Source organism: Coturnix japonica, chromosome 22 (assembly GCF_001577835.2).
Source record: "Coturnix japonica isolate 7356 chromosome 22, Coturnix japonica 2.1, whole genome shotgun sequence".
Lineage (NCBI taxonomy): Eukaryota > Metazoa > Chordata > Aves > Galliformes > Phasianidae > Coturnix > Coturnix japonica.
Window position 1 is genome coordinate 182688 of NC_029537.1, and position 19924 is coordinate 202611.

The following is a 19924-nucleotide window of genomic DNA, read 5'->3' on the forward strand; positions in this document are numbered from 1 at the left end:
CTAATTCCCATTCATACTGTTGGTCAGACAGTTGGAAATGGATGAATCACAAGCATTTCTCTCTTTTTTTTTGCCCCTAAAAGACCCTAAAAATAATGTTCAAACTGGTGTCTCTCAAGCTGGATTCTATTTTTCTGAAAGTCATTCTCAGTTTTTGCTTATTAAAGCATCAGTGTCTGAAGGAGTCAGCAGGAGGGGAACAGTGAGTTGCAGAGTGTGAATGTCAAGGCAGGAGCAGGTAGCTGATTTCCTCCTACAATAAAACATGGACAGAGCAGGCACCCACTTCACATCTCTAACCCAACCCTGTCATGAGAAGGAACACGGCCTGAAGCCCAATAACTTCGCCAACAAGTGGGCAGGATGGAGGATGGCTCAGCCAGAAGCAGTGGGAGTCAATCAAAATGTGTTGTGACAGGAGAACATAATGAACGGAACCTCAGACGGTCCTGAAATGTGCAAGAGCCATCAAGATGCACCTGATAGGGCTTTTTTTTTGCTGGTAATACAAACCAGGCAGATGTAGATGCATGTGAACTTCAGTCTCCTTAGCTTAAAACCTAATACGAGGGCTGCAGCATTAGACACGATTCCTCCTAGGAAGTATCTGTATAAAGTTCGTTCATTAGTGGGTTTACAGCTCTTTTGTGGGGGGGAGCGATAAGAATTCAAAGAGAGATTTGCAGATGATAGAATGCTGTATGGGATCAGATTTCCACTGCTGTGGGCCAGAAAGGACTTGGGCTCAGTAAGAAAAGGTATCATTCAAAGAGGTTAATGGACACCATTCTTGATGGTTCTGAGACTAAACTCTTATTTAGGCTTAAATGAATTGGAGGATTGATACAACGGAACCTGCATTTCAATCAGTCTAAATTGTGTTGGAAAAGAACCTCACAATGTGCTAAGAAAGTCATTTGTCTAGAGAGGAGCTGAGACTCAATCAGGACTGCAATTTGAGTTAGAACTTTTCTAGGTAAGTTTCATTAAATGATTTGTGAGGATAGGCTGAGCTCTATGTGTAATAATGAGCAAGTCCACTGGTCAGATGGAAAGAGGGAGAGAAAGCACACGAAGAAGTGAAAACCTGTCTTCTTCCAGGGGAAATGAGCTGATGTGACAGTCCTTCAAATCAGAGACGTTTTGTGAAAGCAGAGTTTGCATGCCAGCGCCCTAACCTCATTTATTTCCATGCAACAAGATTATTGTTTGCTGGCTTGTTCCACAATTGTCAAAGCCAAGTGAGGAGGTGTATGGAACATAATGCTCATTCCCATGGAGGGATCCAAGAAGGTAAGACATTACTCACATAGATTGCAACTGGCAATTTTACACACTGATTTCAATTAAGATATTGTCATGTGGCAGGGATACTCAAATTGTTTCTCCATTTATTTTTGGCGATATCTGCTGATCTGGATGTCACGCCTTTATCCCACTCTCCATCTCCTTTTATTACTCTTGCCTTCCCTGTACCTACACCCCAAACATTTCCACCCCTGCTCATTGTGTGCTTCAATGAGCCAGGTGCTTCTAGCTGCACCTTGGTTCCCAGCTGTCAGGGCTGATAAGAAATGAAGGGATCTTGATGATGCTGGTTGAGGTGGAGCAGCCCGCTTCAGGATGCTTGTTTACTTTTGCACCTCTTGTCAGTTTAACAGCTCCTTGTCTCTAACAAATCAACAAGTCATTTTGAAAGACTTTAAAAACAACATTGCAACTCCACAAAGACAGGGAAGCTAATAACCTGAAGAAAGTTGCTTTATAAGGGATCAAAGAAAGACGCAGAGCTGGGTCTTCAATCAAGCAAATTTCCTAATCCAAAGCAAATTAGCAACAGTGCCATGTGTGCAACCGCACAGCAGATGAAAAGTAGCGTGTTGGATGTGTTCTCACAAACCCTTTTTGGGTATGTTTCAGGCATCTTGGCAACCAGCATTCCAACATGCTGACACCCTGGGCAGCAGAGCCAGCCTTTCCAGGGCTCCCTTTATGCAACTCCTACAGCTCACACTCCAACTCCTACTCCATCACCTCCACCTATTGACCAATCAGAGTGAATCCGTACCTTTTTTTTGTGTGTTTGTTGACTTTCGTGATGTTTTTCTTGGGGGGGAAACAAGCAAGTTAACCCAGGAGAGGTTAATTGAAAAAGAACCCAACATCTTTTGTAAGGTGTAAGAAAAGAAAATAATCTCCCAAACCTTTTAGTAGTTAGGTAAGCATCCTTCTTCCTTTTCATTGTATGCAGTGTAGCACTACTAGCTAAAACTCATGTGCATTCTGCAGTCTCACTTTATTTTTCCTATACAGCCTGAGCCTGTAGAAAAGCTGCTGAAATTGGACAGAGTAGATGGAAGGTTCCTTGTTTCCAATGCCAGCATTTAGTACAGCTCTCGCCTTGCAAACTTTATGTGATGTGCCACGCTCAGATATATCATAAAATTAGCATTCTGGTTCTAAATCCTGAAACCACATCAAAGGTGACTGAGCAAAGTTTAATTAAGGTTCTGATTACTTTATATTTCGGTGATAGCAAGACAGAACACATCCCTCCCCTTTAGAGTTATGGCTGGGGAATAAATATTTGTATTCAGTGCAGAGGGTGAGACGGCAGCCGGTGTTTGGCCAGTGTGCCCTGTGGGTTTCCATGTAGGATGCAAACCAGGGAAGTGTAAAATTAGTTTGGAGGATCCTCACGGCTGCGCCTTGGCTGGATGGGTGATAAATTAAAAAGACGTTCATTTGGAATATGGTATTTCATAGCGTGACACCTTCTATTAGGGAGCTGATTATTTCTCATAGCAGGGCATTAACGGGTTCTGAGCACTTAGAGAGTTTTGTCCTGAAACAGTAAACTGCTGCTGAGACCATGAACACTTTTATGGGTTGACCTTTTATAAACTTACATCACCCAAAGAACTGGCCGCAAAATAGAATATAAACCCATGCAGCAAAAATACCATTCCTATAGCAGAACTGATCAGGAATAAGTCCTTGTTCTGAAAGAGTATTTTCTAGGTGGAAAAAGACTGTCAAAATCAGTTTCATTCTTTTCAGCATTTTAGCTTCCCTTTGAACCAGACCTGCTTGGTTAAGTTTGACACTTTCATTTTTCACCTTCAGTTTTGATGCATGTTTTGATTTCTGACAGCTTTCCAACAGAAAACCATTCCCTCAGCTCTCTTCTGATCAGCTCTATTGAACACAGGCAAAAACACAGCTCTCCCTCGGGGGAAGATGCTGTAGAAGGGGTTTGTGCATTACTTACCAAGAGGCATGACTACAAAAAATGGGAGCCAGCACAGAACAAAGCATCCCACAACAATTCCCAGGGTCTTGGCTGCTTTCTTTTCCCTGGAGAACTTGAGGAGACGCACGGAGAAGTGATGCTTGCTCTTAGAGCTGGCCGTGGACCCGCTCGTTTCGGGAGCATTTTTGCGGTGGATCCGTAGGGTCACTGCTTCAGAACGAGATTTCTCCATCTTCAGCCCTGACCTCAAACCTTTGTTCTCCCTTTTAGCCACAACATACACCCGGCAGTACATCACCAGGATGATGGTCAGGGGGAGGTAGAAGGAGCCCAGTGCAGAGAACAGCACGTAGCCGGGCTCCTCAGTGATCTGGCAGATGGTCTCATCTTCTGGTGCTGGTTCCTTCCATCCAAAAAGAGGTCCAATGGAGATGACCAGAGACAGTGCCCACACACACAGCAGAGCCAGGAGGCCTCTCTTCTCCGTCACGATGCTGGGGTATCGCAGTGGGTAGCTCACCCCGATGTATCTGTCTATCGAGATGATGCAGAGGCTCATAATGGAAGCGGTGCAGCAAAGGACATCAACAGCTGCCCAGATGTTGCAGAAGATCCTCCCAAAGACCCAGTAGCCCAAAATCTCCATGGTAGCTGAGAAGGGCAGGACAGTGGATGTCAAAAGGAGGTCGGCTATAGCCAGATTAATTATATAGTAGTGGGTGACACTCTGAAGATGCCTGTGACAGGCTACAGAGAGGATAACCAGAATGTTACCCAGAACCCCAAAAATTATCAGCCCCCCTAGAATAACACCCAGCAAAATGGCCTTGGAAATGTTCACGGGTCCTGCAGAGTGGGTGCAGTTGGAACAGTCGGATGAGTTCCCAGAGAGGAAAACCATGGTGAGTGGCTGGCAACGGTCATGCAAGGCTGCTGTACTTCACGCCCTTTTCAGGTAGAAGAAGTGATGGGATCAGTCCTCAGAACGTCCTGCAGGCAACATCGCCTGGTTCTGCTGGGTGGAATTGTTTTTTAAGGAAGTTTCAGAAGTGCAGCACCAGGAGCAATGAGAAGGATCCAAAAATATAGTCAAAAGCCTTCTTTTCTCCCCAGATATTTACTATTCTATCACAGCGAACTGCCTCCGTTTCCAAGTCAGATTTAACCCCTTTTGCATTGTTCCTGGGGTGCAGAAGTGAGGCTACATGGAACTGAGGCTGCTTTTCCTGCTTTCCAGGATTATGCGATGAGAAGTATTATAATCACAGGTGCAAGTCATTTCTATCTAATTGGGAAGAAGGAATATTTAAGGAGCAAAAATATTCCATAGGGTCTCAAATCCAGGTTTCTCCAAAGAGGAACAGTCACTCGTGCTTTTAATTACCGTCTGCTAGCCTTGATTCTATCTTACAAAAGAGTTTGGCAGGTGGAGGCTGTTGCAGCGTCACTTGGGACGTGTGCCACCACTTCTCTGTAGGGTCCAAAGGGTCGATCTGAGCCTCTGCATGTGGAGCAGCTGGCAGTTGAGCTCCTTGAAGTTGGTTTTCATCCGCTTCTGGCTCTGAAGGAGAGTGAAGTTTGCCACGCTGTTGACTCAGGCTGCTGTGCTGCTTTCAGATGATCAACCCCTGGAAGAGACAAAGGCACAATGCGATTCCCAGAAGCAGCGTTCGCTCACTGCTATGGTTCCCATATAAGAATAGAGTGGGGAGCTATTTTAGGGAGCCTTCCTCACGCTGTCTCCAGCTGGTGGAACCAACCTTTTTCGGCCCAGCATTGTTTAACAACTACAAGAACAATGTGGATTTTGTCGCTTGGATTTTTCTCACTGCCTTCTCAGCAGCACTCTGCTCTCCTTTAGGGACAGCAATGCATCCCAATCATCAGCTCACTTGCAGAGAGCAGCTCTTGGAGAGAGAAGCCTGCAGGACACAGTTTGGGACTACAGACTGTGAGGCAGATTTGTAAGTCCAGAATTTAACCTGAAATTTCTTTATTGAGCGACTCCGTTTACACACTGAACTACTCACGAGTCCAGCTAACAGCCAATTTTGGAAATCTATAAGGAAAAGCAACTTCTGCCAAGCAGAAGATGTTGCAAGGAACAAGTTTCCTACTGAGAGAGACAACATTTCATGTATCTGGAAGCCAAGCTCAGCCTCGGCTGACTAAATATGGAGAAAAGGTACATCAGATGGGGATGTGAGAATAAACCGGGAACTGAGACTCAGGACTACAAAGAGAAACTGCATATGTCAGCTAAGATCCACTCCCAACACCTACATGTAGGTACAACACTGCCATCCAAAATATTGATGGGACATCTGAAAAACCACCACCAATAATGCTCCGGTTAAATCTAAGGTAAGGCTGACTGTTGTAGCATAGGTCTTTGGATGAGTCCCTCACATCACACCTCCTGCAAACACCAAACAGCAGAAATGTCACGTAGCCTGGTCACAAAACCACATTTTCCTTTGGGCAAAGAAATCTGGAACAACTCTTACCCCAAACCTCTGGAATGCCCAGTTTGTAACAGGGAAAATGGGGAAGGGAAATGGAGAGATATTCCACTGTGGGAATTTGCCCTCCCTGCAGTGAAACCAAATTCAATCTTTGTATTTTCTTTTCCCCAGGAGGAAATGAGTTGAAGGATAATTCCAAGAAAGGAGATCACAGAATGAAAGAATGACTTAAGTTGGAGGGTTCCAACCCCCACATGACAGATTTTAATGAGCACATCAATGAAAATAGGCTGTGGCACTGCGCATTTGTGATCACCGTAACTGTGGTCATTATAGCAGTGCTGGTGGACAAGGAAATGAAGCCATCATCAAACTTGCTTTTTTTTAAGCACCTGGAACTAAACTTCAAGGTAAGATAAGGAGATGCAGCAAAAATGCCTGATGGATACTCATGCTCCAAAGCAACCAGGTGATATTCTGCCTGTGGGGAGAGAAGATGCAAAGGAAGAGCTCACCCTCACCCCTTGTGCCCCCCAGCACACACTCACCTCAGTCTGTAGCAGAAGGAACAGCTCTGAGCATCTGGAAGGGGATGGGCAGCCCCACAGCACAGCAGCCTCCTCTCTTCATGCAGAGGTGGGACTCTCTGCCTGCACACCCCCTGCTCCTCTCCTTCCTCACCAGCATTGTGATGACTCACACTGGTTCCCAATATCCCAGTGCCCGGGGGGATCTCAGCTCCAGCATCCCTGGGAGCCCAGCACCACTCACAGCTCTCGGCTCCACGCTGCCAAGGAGCAGCAGGAACTTTGCTGCTCTGCTGCTGGAGCAGGCAGTATCCCTGCGTTACCGTAATCTCTTGCCTTTCCCGTATTGCTTAGAAAGAAGGAGCACTTATCTGATGCCAAGTGGTGTGTTCAGTGTTGGTTTTTTTTCTGCCCTATGCAAACTGCCAGTCCCTGCAGAGATCAGACAGCGGAAGCCAGCTAGCAAGATGCTGTTTGCAGGCTAGAGAGCAATTCTGGTGGTACAGGCTAACAAGTAATTTTTGTGGTGATGTGAACAGAGAATTGCCTACCAGACAAATGGAGCATGAAGGAAAGAACACGAGCAGCATGGCTGTCACTGCCTGTTATCTGCACACTGGGATGGAGCACTGGGTGTGCAGCATGGGGACTGGCACTGGGGGGCTTTCCTTCTTGGGCAGAGAAATCCTGGAGGTGTGCAGTGCAAATCCCTGCTGATTCCTCCTGCTTGTCTTCAAGGAGGCAATCTGAAATAGGAACATGATACCTGGACTTAAGGGCATGTTTGAGGAAGCAAAGGATGAGGTCACTGGTCCATATGACCTCTTCATGGTGGTGGCTTGTTCCAAGTTATTAAGTGCACAATGGAAATAAATTCACATTCATAGCTGCAGTTAATAGCCCTGTATTATGGCATACCAGCTCCCTGTGAGTAATTCCCTTGCTGGAAGATGTCTTTGTGGAACTGAAGGGAAGCAGAAGGAAGTGCCAGACAGCTGTTTATCCACGAAAATTCTCAGAGAAAATGAATGCATTGCAGTGAAGAACTCATACATCCAGAGACCGCAAATAGTCCAAGGTCAGAAGGTTCACTGAACAAAGGATGGTCCATGTGTGCCATCAGATGAAGACGGATGGGGCAGGATGACTGGCACAGCTGAGACTGATGGAGCAGTCTTTGCACAAGGCCAGTTCAGAAGTTTAGTATTGATAACGATTGAGGATAAAAACAGCAGGGATGCTGGAAATCAAGAAATGCAACCTGTGATGCTGGAGGAGGTGGAGCTCTTCTCTGTGGTGCTGTTGGCTTTGGTATGGTTGGAGCTGATTGTCTTTCAGAAAGTGGTGAAGATTGCTGCTAAACCCTCAGGGTTCAGTTGGGGTTTTGCTTATGCTTGGAGAAGATAGAAAGGCCACCCAAAGGCAAGCTGTGCTCAATGCTGTGTAGCAAACCTCAGCTGGAGGGAAGAGGACCCATTGCTCTGCCTTTTGAGATTAGGAGAGCCCGGAGCTTGTAGCACAGCTGAGCTGAAGATAAATTGGGCTGAAAGCTTTCAAACAAGACAGGTTTGTGTGTTTATTTAAAAGCCATTTAATAATGAGATGTCCAAGTATTACAGATGTCTCAAATTTTCCATCTTGGGATTCATGGGGACTTTTTCACCGTGTTCCTGACTCACTTAAGCATGGGCTGATTGCCAGGCAGATAGGAGCCATGCATTTATGTAAAGCCAGGCAGCTTCATTAAAGCCAGCAGTGCTTTTTCACTTTGCAGTGGGTGAAGATTTGGGGCCCTGGTTTTTGTGTATGGCTGCCGTTCTGAAGGCTGCCTAATCAATAGAGACGTTAGAGTTACCATGTAACTCATGAGGAGTGACTTGACATATTGCTTGGGTGATATGAACAAGTCTAACCACGTCTAGAGAACAAAGCCATCTTCTAGCCTGGGGAAGATTGATTTTTACCCACTGCTGTAAAAATCCACCCAGAAAAAAGTGCCTTTCTTTTAGTTTTCATCCCTTCTGCTCTTTTCTTTTTTGTCTCCTATGTCGAGCTGGGTCCTTTCTCATGATGCTGTTGCTGCATTCCTGTAGTGCCATTTTCCTCTGCCCTAACCTGACATGGATCTTTAATATGGAAAACGGCTGTGGGGCACTGAAGTTGTGCTCAAACTCCTGGAAGGGTTTAACCTGGGGTAAAAGCCTTTTTTTTCCAAGAGAAAAAGCCACTACATCAGCCTTTTAGGAGCCAACCCACCAGCCTGGCCCCTCAGCTATGGATTTGACTGGGCAGGTGTGGGATGTGAATTTAGCTTTTGCCACACCTGCCTGCTCCTTTGCCCATCTGCTTTATTATGTCTTAAGCAACATGGGGTTGAGCTACTTCAGGTCTGAGCAGAGCACGCTGTGTTCCTAATTAAGATATTGAGGAATTGCTACAGTAGCATCAACAAGCAGTTGTGCTTTATTTTTTCCTCCCCAGGTGGATTCTTCCTCTTAAGAACCTCAAACTGCAGGAGTTCGCAGCTTCCATGTGTGTCACAACACAAGTCACTGCCCATTTCTGCCTTCGTTTCCATTAATTGCCTTGAATTAATTGTGTTGTAGAAATGCACAGGTGTCAGAGAGACAACAGGCAGAATTTTCCCCTTAAAGCAACAAACTGCAGCTCTCTTGGGAAGGATGTGAGCATTTTAGCAATGTGTTCCTTCTCTTGTCTCAGTTTCTCCTTTTTTTTTCCTGTCCCTCTAATCATTATTACTAAAATGCACACACCAATAATTCCCTTCCTTGGAGCCAGGCTCTTAAAACTGCATAACACAATTACGGCAAATTAACATCTTACGAAAAACAAAGAAACAGCACAAAGCCCCAAATCCAAACAAACTCTGCCAACTGCCTGACATTTCACAACTTCAACAGTCAGGAATGGTAATTATTTTTGCAAAGCACAGATTTGTTAAGGAGTTGAATTCAATGGTGCTATACATTTTATTTACACTCCAGTCAGTGCCCCTGGAAGATTCTGTGTGTGAATTAGAGATGGCTTTGCTATCCCATGGTGTAATCCTATAGAGGAAGGCATGATGTGCTGTTTTCTTGCCTTACAGACCTTGCCTTACTTGGCTTGAGCCTCCTGGGTCACCTGTGTGTGAAGACAGACATGGCAAGAGTTCCCTACCTGCTTTTTAATACCTCAAAATGGATGTTTATTAAGCCAAGATTTCTGACATCTTTCGCTGCCACAAAAGTTACTAAATTTCAATGTGAAATGACAGGGAAAAAAAAGAAGAAATGGGGTTCTGTAAATCCACTTTACGGAGAAGAAATGATCCACGGTGCTGTTTATTGTTCTCCAGACCACAGCAGAGCTGCCAGCAGCAGCTTTTCAAGAAACTGAGTGCAATTATAAGCAAATGTGGATCCTTCTCACTGATTCTTTCTAAGGACTAATCCGGCCACATACTGAATACCACCCACAAATGTGAAAGGGATCAGAATATCCCACTGTTTGGACAGGTTATTATCTGGAGGCAGGGGACGCATCATGGTTGTGGCTGCAGAGCAGGACCATGAGCTGCTCTGTGCTCTGTGCTGACTGCTGTCACACAGGGGAAAATGAAAACAAGAACCACAAAAAATACAACACTTCTCCTGCAGGGATGCTCTGTAATCCAGCTCAGATATCTGGCAATGGCCAGTCAGCCTCAGCCGTGGCCTTTGGGTTCAGTTCAGCTCTCAGACTGACATTTATGTTGCCTGTATTTGGAGATAGTCAGCGTTTATTGTTGTTGAGAACACTTCCTTAGCTTTATGCGGTTGTTATCACCTAATAAATGCCATCTCAGAGGCGTGATGCTACTGATTCCCTTGATATCTCTTACTTTCTTGCCATTGTGTTTACCATAGTTTTTATTTATTTATTTATTTATTTTTTAAGTGGTTTCTAAGTGTTTTAAGTGGTTTTGGCCTGCAGTAAGCAGACATCTGTGCTTCTTTCTGAACTGACACGTGGTCATTAGCACACACCTAGGACGATACTTTGGCTCTTGATCACTCCTGGAAATGCAATGTGTCTTTAGTGTCCTTAGAGCTGCTGCCACATGCACAGAACTTCCCATGATGGCTGGTGCCAGTGTGTGCTGATTTTTGACAGAATCTGGGGACACAATGTTCTCTGTAATCTGAGGAACGGACCCAAACTGAAATGATTTTTCCCTCCCCTTTCCATGCTCAAACAACACACAGAATTCCTAGGACTCAACATCAGAGAAACCAATCTTGAGTGCTGGATCCCATGACGAAACTTTCTCCTAAGCTTAATGTGAAGGACGTAGTTGCATCACTTATGTTTAGGTGCCTGACTCAGTTTCCAGGCAGTAGACACAAGCATTCATGGTCTGGAGTAGGAGAACCACTTCAGTTCTTGCCCCACAGACTGGAAAATCCCTTGCAAAGATCATTGATCCAGGGAAGATTGGGCTTATAAAGTATGTTTATGGCTTTGAGTGAGAGTAGAGAGTGTTACTGCTTCTGCAACTGTTGGTATAGGATACTCTTGTCCATACTTCAGTGTGATTTGCTCAAGGGATTAATAATAATAGAGTTCCTGGTATCCTGGTATCACACAGCACACTGTTGCTGCACCTTCTACTCCCAACAGTGATCTAACAGGACGGGCTCAGACAGCAGTTCATTCTAGCAGAAAGGTGAAGGTGATAAAGGGGGAGGATTTGATGACCCTTATGGGTCCCTTCCAACTAGGGATAATCTATGATTAATTGGCTTGATCTGGTAAAGACCGTGCTTGGAATATATAAAAACATTTTAAACCAGCTCTTGGAGGCTGGAAAAATATCTCTGCTCACATCAGCCAAAGTTCATTGCTTCTTGCAGAGGGTTCTTTTCCTACCACTGCAAAAACACACCATAAAGATTAGTTGTACAAACTACATTTTCTCTTAAATAAAAGAACTATAAGTGTGTTTTTCTGCTTTCATTCTGCCTGAAGTGGGAGACTATATTAGAGAACTGAACGATAAATGCTTCGGTGATAGAAAGCCAGAAATGAATTGTTGTGCCTTGCAGTTTTTTCTTCCCACTCTTTGCAGCGTATCAGAAAACAAAACTCTCAAATCATCAGAATCTGTCTGCAGTGATGCGCTTTGGTTTTTTCTTAGAAAAATAATAAAAATAAAAACCTGAATGCTATGCAGAAAATAGGGTGGTTTTTTTTTGCATGACACCAGAGCCAACCCTACGTGAGAGGTCATTTAAAGCATTTCACAAACAGGGACCCCCTAGAAAAGGAACTGGGCAATGAACTGGAAGGGTGTAGAGTATCAGTAGGTTCCATTGAGGGGAAGGTGGGTGGAAACACTTCAGTTAGCATCAGGAGAACCATGGCAGGAGGAAAGCTATTGACTGCTATTGACTACCTGTGCTAACTCCTAGCAGTGGCTGTCCAAAAGGTACGAATCACTGCAGGCTTAGTGTTTGCTGCAACCTGATGGTCACTAATGGTTAGTAGACAACGCAGGAATTCCCTTTAAAGATGTGGAATAGACCTGTATGTTTATGTAATGCCCTTCCTGACCTCTGTCCAAAAACATTCTCATTAGAGCCAAGTGGGAGAGGACAAATCTGTTTTGTAACCGCTCAAGTTTCATGTTTCATTTTCATCCTGCGTTAGAACAGAAGCAGAATGAGCTCAGCCCGTCTGCCTTGGGATGGCAACATGGTGGTTTCCATGCAGGTCTGTCCTTGCTATTTAATGAAGGTTCATTGCCTTGCTCTGAACGAAGACTGAAGCTCTAGAGAAAAAAAGCTTCTATTTGACAAAACCAGCACATCACCACAAGAAAATTCCGCCAAGTTGGAAACGTCCTGATCAACCATAACTCACACACTCTTGGTTTCATGCTCCTTTTGTGCACTACTGCTGCGCTGCGGATTGTAAGAGCTCAGAAGTTAATTCTGAGCAGATGGACCCGATTTATTCACTCTCTTTTGCCAGCTCCTCCACTTCTGTGCCAGCAAGAAATTCACCCACATTGGGAAACATCCTCCTTTTACTTCTATACAAGGCAAACCGAAGCTCTTCTGCTCTAGCACTCACTTTTTGGCCCTTGCAAGCTAAATGGCTGCTTGCAACCAACTGTTCTCAAGCTTTTATGCCTTCTCTCATTGAGCAAACAGCGCATTCATATTTTAGTCCTGTAAAACTTTTCCTGTTTACTGGCACTACATTAAGGGCAGAGACCAATCTGTGCTGGTCAGCTGGGAAATACCAAATGCAGTCAGCTTGAGGTTAAAGTATGGGCTGTGTAGAATAATGGAACTGTTTGGGTTGGAAATGATGATCTCAGTGGTCTTTTCCAACCTGGATGATGTTACGATTCTATGAAACCTCTGCAAAGCGGGAAAGTATCCTGATTTCACTGTGAGTGTGTAAAAACTGGAGAAACAGATGAAATAACATCTTCAGGCAATGGAGCATTGATTCCAGGCATCCCAAATAACCTTCTGCTCAGCCCTCCTGGACTCTTTCCTTCTCATTGGTGCCACGCATCTGCAGCCATCCATAAAGTGCTGCTGCTGTGGGTACTCAGCAAGATGTATAACTGCTGTGTGCAGATGGATGGCCCTGTCACAGCCAAACGTGATGTCTTTAAATTCAGGGCTGAGGAACACTGGCAAGGCATAAGGGACAGTTGCTGCTAGATGATTATTTGGATATATAACTTGAATTTATTTATCCCTGTGTACTATTGCATCTTTCTCAAACATGGCATTTATTAGAGATCAGGATTAACAAATGATAGAGCAGTGTAGGAAGAACAAGATTTAAGATTTAGGTGCAGGGCTGGGGATGGGGAGAGCAAAGCCCTCTATTTTGAGTAGGTTGTAAAACGGAGATAAAATAATCTTTCTTTAGGGCTGCTCCTAAGCTAAACTAAGCATCTATGAATTGTGTTTGTCATGAGAGAGTGGAGAGCATAATACTCGGGACTGCTTCATTATTTTGATATCATCTATCGTGTTACTGGCTTCTCCATCCCCAGCTCACTGCAGCTGCCTTTATGGGTGCAGACATGGGCAGTTTCTCTGCTAGCTTGGACTGGGGAATTCAAATCTCTTATGATGCACAAAGCAAAGACAAGGAATGAAGTCACCGTAATTATGAGATGTCTGTATTTTTAGGAAGTTGACTTGTTATGTGCTAAGTGGTGCCTTGGGAGTCTTGGCTTTAAACAAGCTTAGAGATAGACTTTCTTGCATTTAGCTGGCAAGCCATTCCAAGGCTTTGATATCTAAAACACTGCTCATTTGTGGTTGGCCAAAATTTTGTTGTGAATAGCAACCGAAGCAGGGAGCTCAGCACAATTATTAACGCTCTGCAGTCAGGCAGGGCCGGATCCATTCGTTCACTCTGAATTCCTCTCATTGGGTGATGCAAGTTTGGCTGTAGGAAAAAGATTAAACGATGTCCATGAGGCATATAAAGGGGGAAAGCAATGCATCCATTTTCCATTTCCATGATTTTATTCCTGCTTTAAAAGTGCTCCCTGGGAACCAGTATATTTGGGAGCTACAGCTTTGCTGGTGAGCAGCAGTACAGTCTGAACCTGATTAACAAGAAAGGCAGCACTTTCTGGTTGTCTCAATGTTTTCTTCTGCCTTCAAAGATATTTCCCAATGTTGACTCAGCTGAGTTTGCCCATGACTAAAGGCTCAAAACACCAAGCCAAGAAAGCACACGGTCAGGTTTCTTATCAAGACCTGCTTGGGTAGATTTTGGACAGGTAGCCCACGGAGATGACTTAGATAGTGATAATTCCTGCTAGCTCAGGGCTGGCTCAGTGATTTTGTGATTGATAGCTTGATTTTGGGATGGTTTCAACTGACAGGCACAAGGAGAGCAGATTGTTAAAGCAACACAAAGTCAACTATAACCATCTATTTTCAGACTGGAGGGCTCCCAGCTGTAAGGAAGCAGTGGTGGTCAGAGATAATAACAGGTTTTTTATGGGAGAGTGAGGAAAAAATGGATCCTATTACAAATGGTGCATTGTGGGTTTGGGTAGCATCTAGGTGGGCAGCTGGACTCTTCTGAGTGGTTTAAGCTATGGAACAGTGAATGCCATGTTGAGCTGAACAATAAAACTGCTTAATTGTGTTCCTTCAAAAAGACATCTGTGCTTAAATTAGTTACAACCACAGCCGTTCAGGGAGAATGAAGAAGTGAAACTGATCTTCTGCCATTCTAGTAATGGGAGACTGCCACTATCAGAGCCCCAGAGGACTGAAAATTGTGAGAAATGTCATCTTCTCTCACAACAGAACCAAGCTGGCATTGAGGACACAAAGGAAAGCAGACATGTGACAGAATGTACTTAAGATTATTAATGAACTGTAAATGAATTGGTTTTACGTCCTGTTTTGAAGTGTTAACACATTAAGTCAGCAAACGCATAGGAAAAATAGGGTTGGTAGAACAAAATGTAATGAGTGCCACTGCAGTTATTCTTTCCCAGGCAGGTAAATGCTAATTAGTATATTCATCTATCTCACTGTGCCTATCTCTGTGATGTATGTGCCTATATCTGATCCATCTACTTTGGTTGCATTTATAATCAACTAACAGAGACACAAAGAGACAAAAAGGAAAGAACTCTAAATTTCACCATCAAAGTGAAGTTCCTACAGCTTATATTGTCTCACTCTGCGAGAAAATAATTAAGCAAAGACAACAGTTTCCTAACTGAGGAGTATCTCTCATGACCTCAATTAGAGCATGGGAAAGATGGAAATGTTTTTGTTCTGCTTTAACCTAATTGTCTCCTCAGGACTTTTTTGCAAAGGCCAGAGATCATTTTAGTTTTCTCTTTTTTTTTTCTCTTTTAAAAACAGTTATTAAATCTTTATCTGTGTGCAAGAAAAATGACACAACATCTGGGATGGCTAATGATGGCTGACTAATCCATTTTTAAGGGGCAAACCTTTATTTCTGTGACCCAGAGCTTCCAGCAACTGAAGACATTGTGCAGACTGAAGGAGATCGGGGGACAAACAACCTCATGGCTTGATTTTGCCAGGGCTGGAAAATTACAGATCCAAAATCACAGTACAGAAAGTGCTGCAATGTAGGTTTCCTGGAGGGCTCTCATGGCACAGTACTGGGGATCTATATTCAGCCTTACTGCCTATTTGCTTGGGGCTGCCTGAAATATTGCTGTCATTAATTTTGTTTTCTGATCACCACTTGCTATCAGTTACAGTAAATGATAATTTTGCTTGCTCGGCAGTACAGAAGGCTAATAAATTCAAGGGAAGCTATTTGATACAAAGAAATCAACGCTTATTGATTTTAGCTTCTCACCTTGGGTCTTTTGTCTGTCATTTCATTGTGTTAATGAGCTCATTAATAGTTCTGGAGAAGACTAAAAGTTATGGCCACTCATCTTAATCCATCAGTCATACACCTACTGCTGTCAACACAAAATATACAGCTAGAATAGGATATTAAGGTGTTACTACAATGGAGACAGCAGTATGGGTCAGTCTTCTGTTATTTGTAGTAAGAGCTTAATAGCTTTGCTCTTAATTGAGTCATGGCTGCCCAGTTTACGCATTAAGATGTTACATTCCACTAACAAAAAATGTGTGACGTTGGTTTTCAGGCATCTGCAGATTTATGAGTGTTTCTGGTTGATGCATCATCGCTGCGTGGCATCGGGGTGCATCAGCCAAACAAATCACGGCGTGTTGCTCTTATCTGGGCAGAGCATATCATGCTTACCCAACCGTAAGGCATTGCTGTGCTTTAAAACACACAGTATTTTTTTTTCTTGATGGTCCAAGGGCAGGCTTAAGGTGTTCTCTATCACTAAAACCTTCCTTCTATCAGTTAACACTGATATTTTCTTCCTTTATCGTAAAGCCAAAGATTGCTATATGATTACAGTGACAAAATCTGGACTGATGACTGAAACACAGACATCCCAGCACTCCACAGTCTTTCACAGATTGTCATGACAACTGTGTTTTACAGCCTTGCTTCCAATCAGTTCTTCCCATGGCACAGTCCCAGTCACCCAATTATTCCAAACACCCATCTCCATGATAGCATGCACTAATAACTCTCAGCATTAACAGAGACTGAGATACTTGAGTACGAGATGGTCAGTATTTCTCTGTGTAAAGCCATCTTGATAAACCCCAAAACAGGAAAATCTCAAATTATTTATTAGTGAGATGGATTAATCTGGGGTACCTACTTTGACAGAATAGAATACAGGTGGGTTGTATTTGATTTACAGAGACTGGAAGGCAAAACTGAGAGCATCCCACAATCTTATGAGCTTTAAGCTATTTTGTTATCAGTACACTTCCAACCCAGGAACAGCTTTAGTGTTTTAGTTTTGTGCTTTCTCACTCCTCACTAAATAACCACATCTTTGTTGCAACTACGAAACACCAGTGGATATCAGCGAGGAACCTCAAGTAGCCAAGTAAGAAGACAGTAGGTAACAAGACTAATAAGCAGGCAACTAATAATTCAGATTCTTACAGCTAGCTCCTAAAGATGGTCATCTGTATTCAGCGTTACCAATCTGGTTACAAGGATGCTGCTATTGGATGGCTGCTCAAATCCTGATCAGTTCTGTCTCTGGGCTTTAATAATGAAACACATTCAGTGAAATGAATTCATTGCGGTGCTAAGACAATGTGATTTCGAAACCACCCGATTTAATGTTGATTAAAATATTTCCCCAGGCCTTGATATGCTGCCAACAGCTGACTCGGTTTTTGATGAGTGCTGCTGTGGCTTCTGATTCTCCTGCCTGTTGGACAAAAAGAGTTATAAAGAAAGAGATCAGAGGATGCTCAAGCCAAAATTCCTATTTAATTCTACCTATAGGTGAGGTTTAAGAACAGCTGTGTGCAAAGTAGCTGTGGTTAAGGAGTGGATATTTCTGAAGCTCAAAGTGCCCACGCTTAGCAAAATCATTCTCCTTGGTTTTCAGAAACAAAGTGGATGAGGAGCAAGGTTGAAAGAATTACATCCCCAAAAGATTAAGTCTGTCTGAAACCAGGCTGCAATGCACTGCATTATCTTTGCCCTTTATTGAAGTAAATATTCACTGGTTGCATCATCAGACGCAGAGCAGAAGCCTGCACATTGGTTGCAGGGGGCTCCCAATTTCATGCAAGAGATTGTGGGAGCAGCAACAAACACAGAAGCACAAACTGCCCAGTCTTTCATTTGTTTCTCTCCCCATTTCGATTCCAGGCTTACAATGTCTTTATGATAGCACAGCTACAAATAAGTTGGCTGTTCATCCACCGTGAAATGATTTTTTAAATTTGTCTCCATTATCTGAATAGGAAGAGGCGCTGCTTTTCTTGTTTATTGTGCTAGCAAAAGCTTCCAGTAGCACAGAGATTATTGAAAAGGATAGCTGGATGTCTTCTTGTTTTGCTAACTCTGTTGAGCTAGTTTGCAATATCAATGCCAAACTTCTTAGGAAAGTTTGTTGGCCTCGTCTTTTAACTAATTAGTTGGATGTAATGCCCCTGCCTGAAGCATCAGATAAAAGAGTATAGATTTTGTTAATGGCTGGCATTCAATTTTATTCTATTTCTCTGGCAAGGAACTTGAGATACCATTGGAAATCAACTAGTATTTTCTTTTGTACTCCCCCAACTTCTTTGCTGTTTCATGAGGCAGACGTTCACACGTTTCCCTCCTAGAACACTCACACTGAAGTCAAAGCTGCACTGCCTTGAAAAATGCACTTTAGTAGGGAAGCTTTTCTTGCTGTTTAGAAGAAATTGTCAGTTAGGTGGACAGAAGGCTTGTGAAATTAATCAGAAGGTTCACAACTAATTGGTTATCTCTTCCTCTTACCTTGTTTTTTTTTATAACTCCAAGATATTTGTCACAATTTCAGCATCTTGGCTAAATGGAGGAAGACTGAACTTGGAAATTAAATCATTCCTCCATAGAGTTAGGCTAAATAACACTGAGAAATCCTTCTAGTTGCACAGGAAAAGAGATGGAAGCTCTTTTCTCCACTTAAAATTTCTAACTTCCCGGAGAGTGAAAGATAGCTGGCAGTAATCTATTCCAACAGTATCTGAGGAGGCGTATGTTTATGGCAAAGTAATTTCAAGGCATCACAAAAGATAATCATAGGAGCTATTTTAGTCACTAATATTTCACAATCTGCGTCTCAGCAGAACCATTAATATATTGAACTTGTAAACTGTTCATAAAGTCCCTCACACTGTTTGTCTCCAGCCCATCAGCAGAATAACTTTGAATGAAGTTCAGGGTTTTCTGTCAGGGGTTGTATGAGATGGAAAGAATGGAGTGTATCCTTAGGAAAAGAGCAGGAGAAAGAGATATTGAAGAGACAGTGATCTCTGAGGTTCCTTAACACTACCTGCACAAAATCCAGACCCTCTTATTGTACAGTGCCCTAAAAGGTTTTAAAGATAAGAAGCAGCACAAACAAAGTACTTGAGCAAATACAGAAATAAGTTACTTTTCCGCCTCCTACTCCAAACAAATGTCCCTCATCCAATCTGATCTAATTTCCCATTTTGTTCTGCTTCTCTCCAGCCCCCTCTCCAGGCAGCTTCATTTGCTTTTTGGAGTCTGACCTGAAATGTGCCAAAGCCAGCAAACATCCTTTCCCACTGACTTCAGCAGCTGCTATTTGAGGTCCTTAACAAGTGCTTTTGATCTCCGTCCTGCTGGCTTCCTGGCGGTGTAAACTCATTCACTGCAGAGAGCTTTGAATATTATGCTCTGTGGAGAAAGAAATAAATCAAAGCATCAGCGACAAATGATGAAACTGAAAGAAAATAAACTTTAGTGTCAAAGATCACTTCAGCTGGGGGTTGTACAAATATTCTCAGAAAAGCAAAGCAGAAAGGGAACAAGGAAAATAAACTGTCCAGCAGTTGTCCCAAAGCTCTCAGACTCCAGTCCCTGTAATTCCATGAGCTGAAAATATTTGTTAATACCTTTTTGAATGGCTTAAGCACATTCAGCTGTCATTTGCTGGGAGAATTCCTACTGGCGTGTGATTTATCACTGAATTGCTGAATGGTTGAATTGTTGAATCATAGGTCACGGGATGGCTTCAGTTGGAAGGAACTTTAAGATGATCCAGCTCCAACCTCCTGCTGTGGGCAGGGTTGCCAGCCACCAGACCAGGTTGCTCAGGATCCCATCCAACCTGGCCTTGAATGCCTCCAGGGATGGAGCACCCACAGCTTCTCTGGGCTCCAATGACACATCAGATGTCTTCCTACCATCTAACCTAAATCTTGTCTCTTAAAGCCATTCCCCTTTGCCCTCTCACTATCAGACCATGTCAATATTGGTCTCTCTCCTGCTTGTAAGCTGCCTTCAAGCCTGAGCAGCAGCGAGGGCAGGGGAGCAGCTCACTCTTCCCATGTCCTGTTGGTGCTTCTGATGACAAGTCTTTGGCATTACGGGATGCTTGCTGAAGCCAAGAGACCAGGGACAAACTTTGCTTGTTGCTATTTTTGTGGCTGGTAAGGGTTTTGAACGGTCTCATGCTCCTTTTGCTGGTAGCTCTCAGCTGTGGCACTGCTGTAGTTGGACCTTTCCTTGTTGGCTTTCCAGAGCATTTTGTAGCT

General features: G+C 43.5%; 1 protein-coding gene across 3 annotated transcripts in view; it reads right to left on the reverse strand.

Annotated features, from left to right (window-relative positions):
• ADRA1A (adrenoceptor alpha 1A) overlaps positions 1 to 19502 on the reverse strand; it is a 29418-nt gene extending 9916 nt beyond the window's left edge. Inside the window, exons 1-4 of one of the 3 annotated variants that reach the window (XM_032448888.1) lie at positions 19283 to 19502; positions 18917 to 19064; positions 6267 to 13709; positions 3272 to 4881 (exon numbers count right to left, since the gene is read on the reverse strand). In XM_032448888.1, coding sequence (XP_032304779.1) covers positions 3272 to 4154 — 883 coding nt within the window. In that variant the 5' untranslated portion in view covers positions 4155 to 4881; positions 6267 to 13709; positions 18917 to 19064; positions 19283 to 19502. The other 2 variants (XM_032448889.1, XM_015883047.2) reach the window with 2 other exon arrangements.
• Positions 19503 to 19924: the final 422 nt, after the last annotated feature.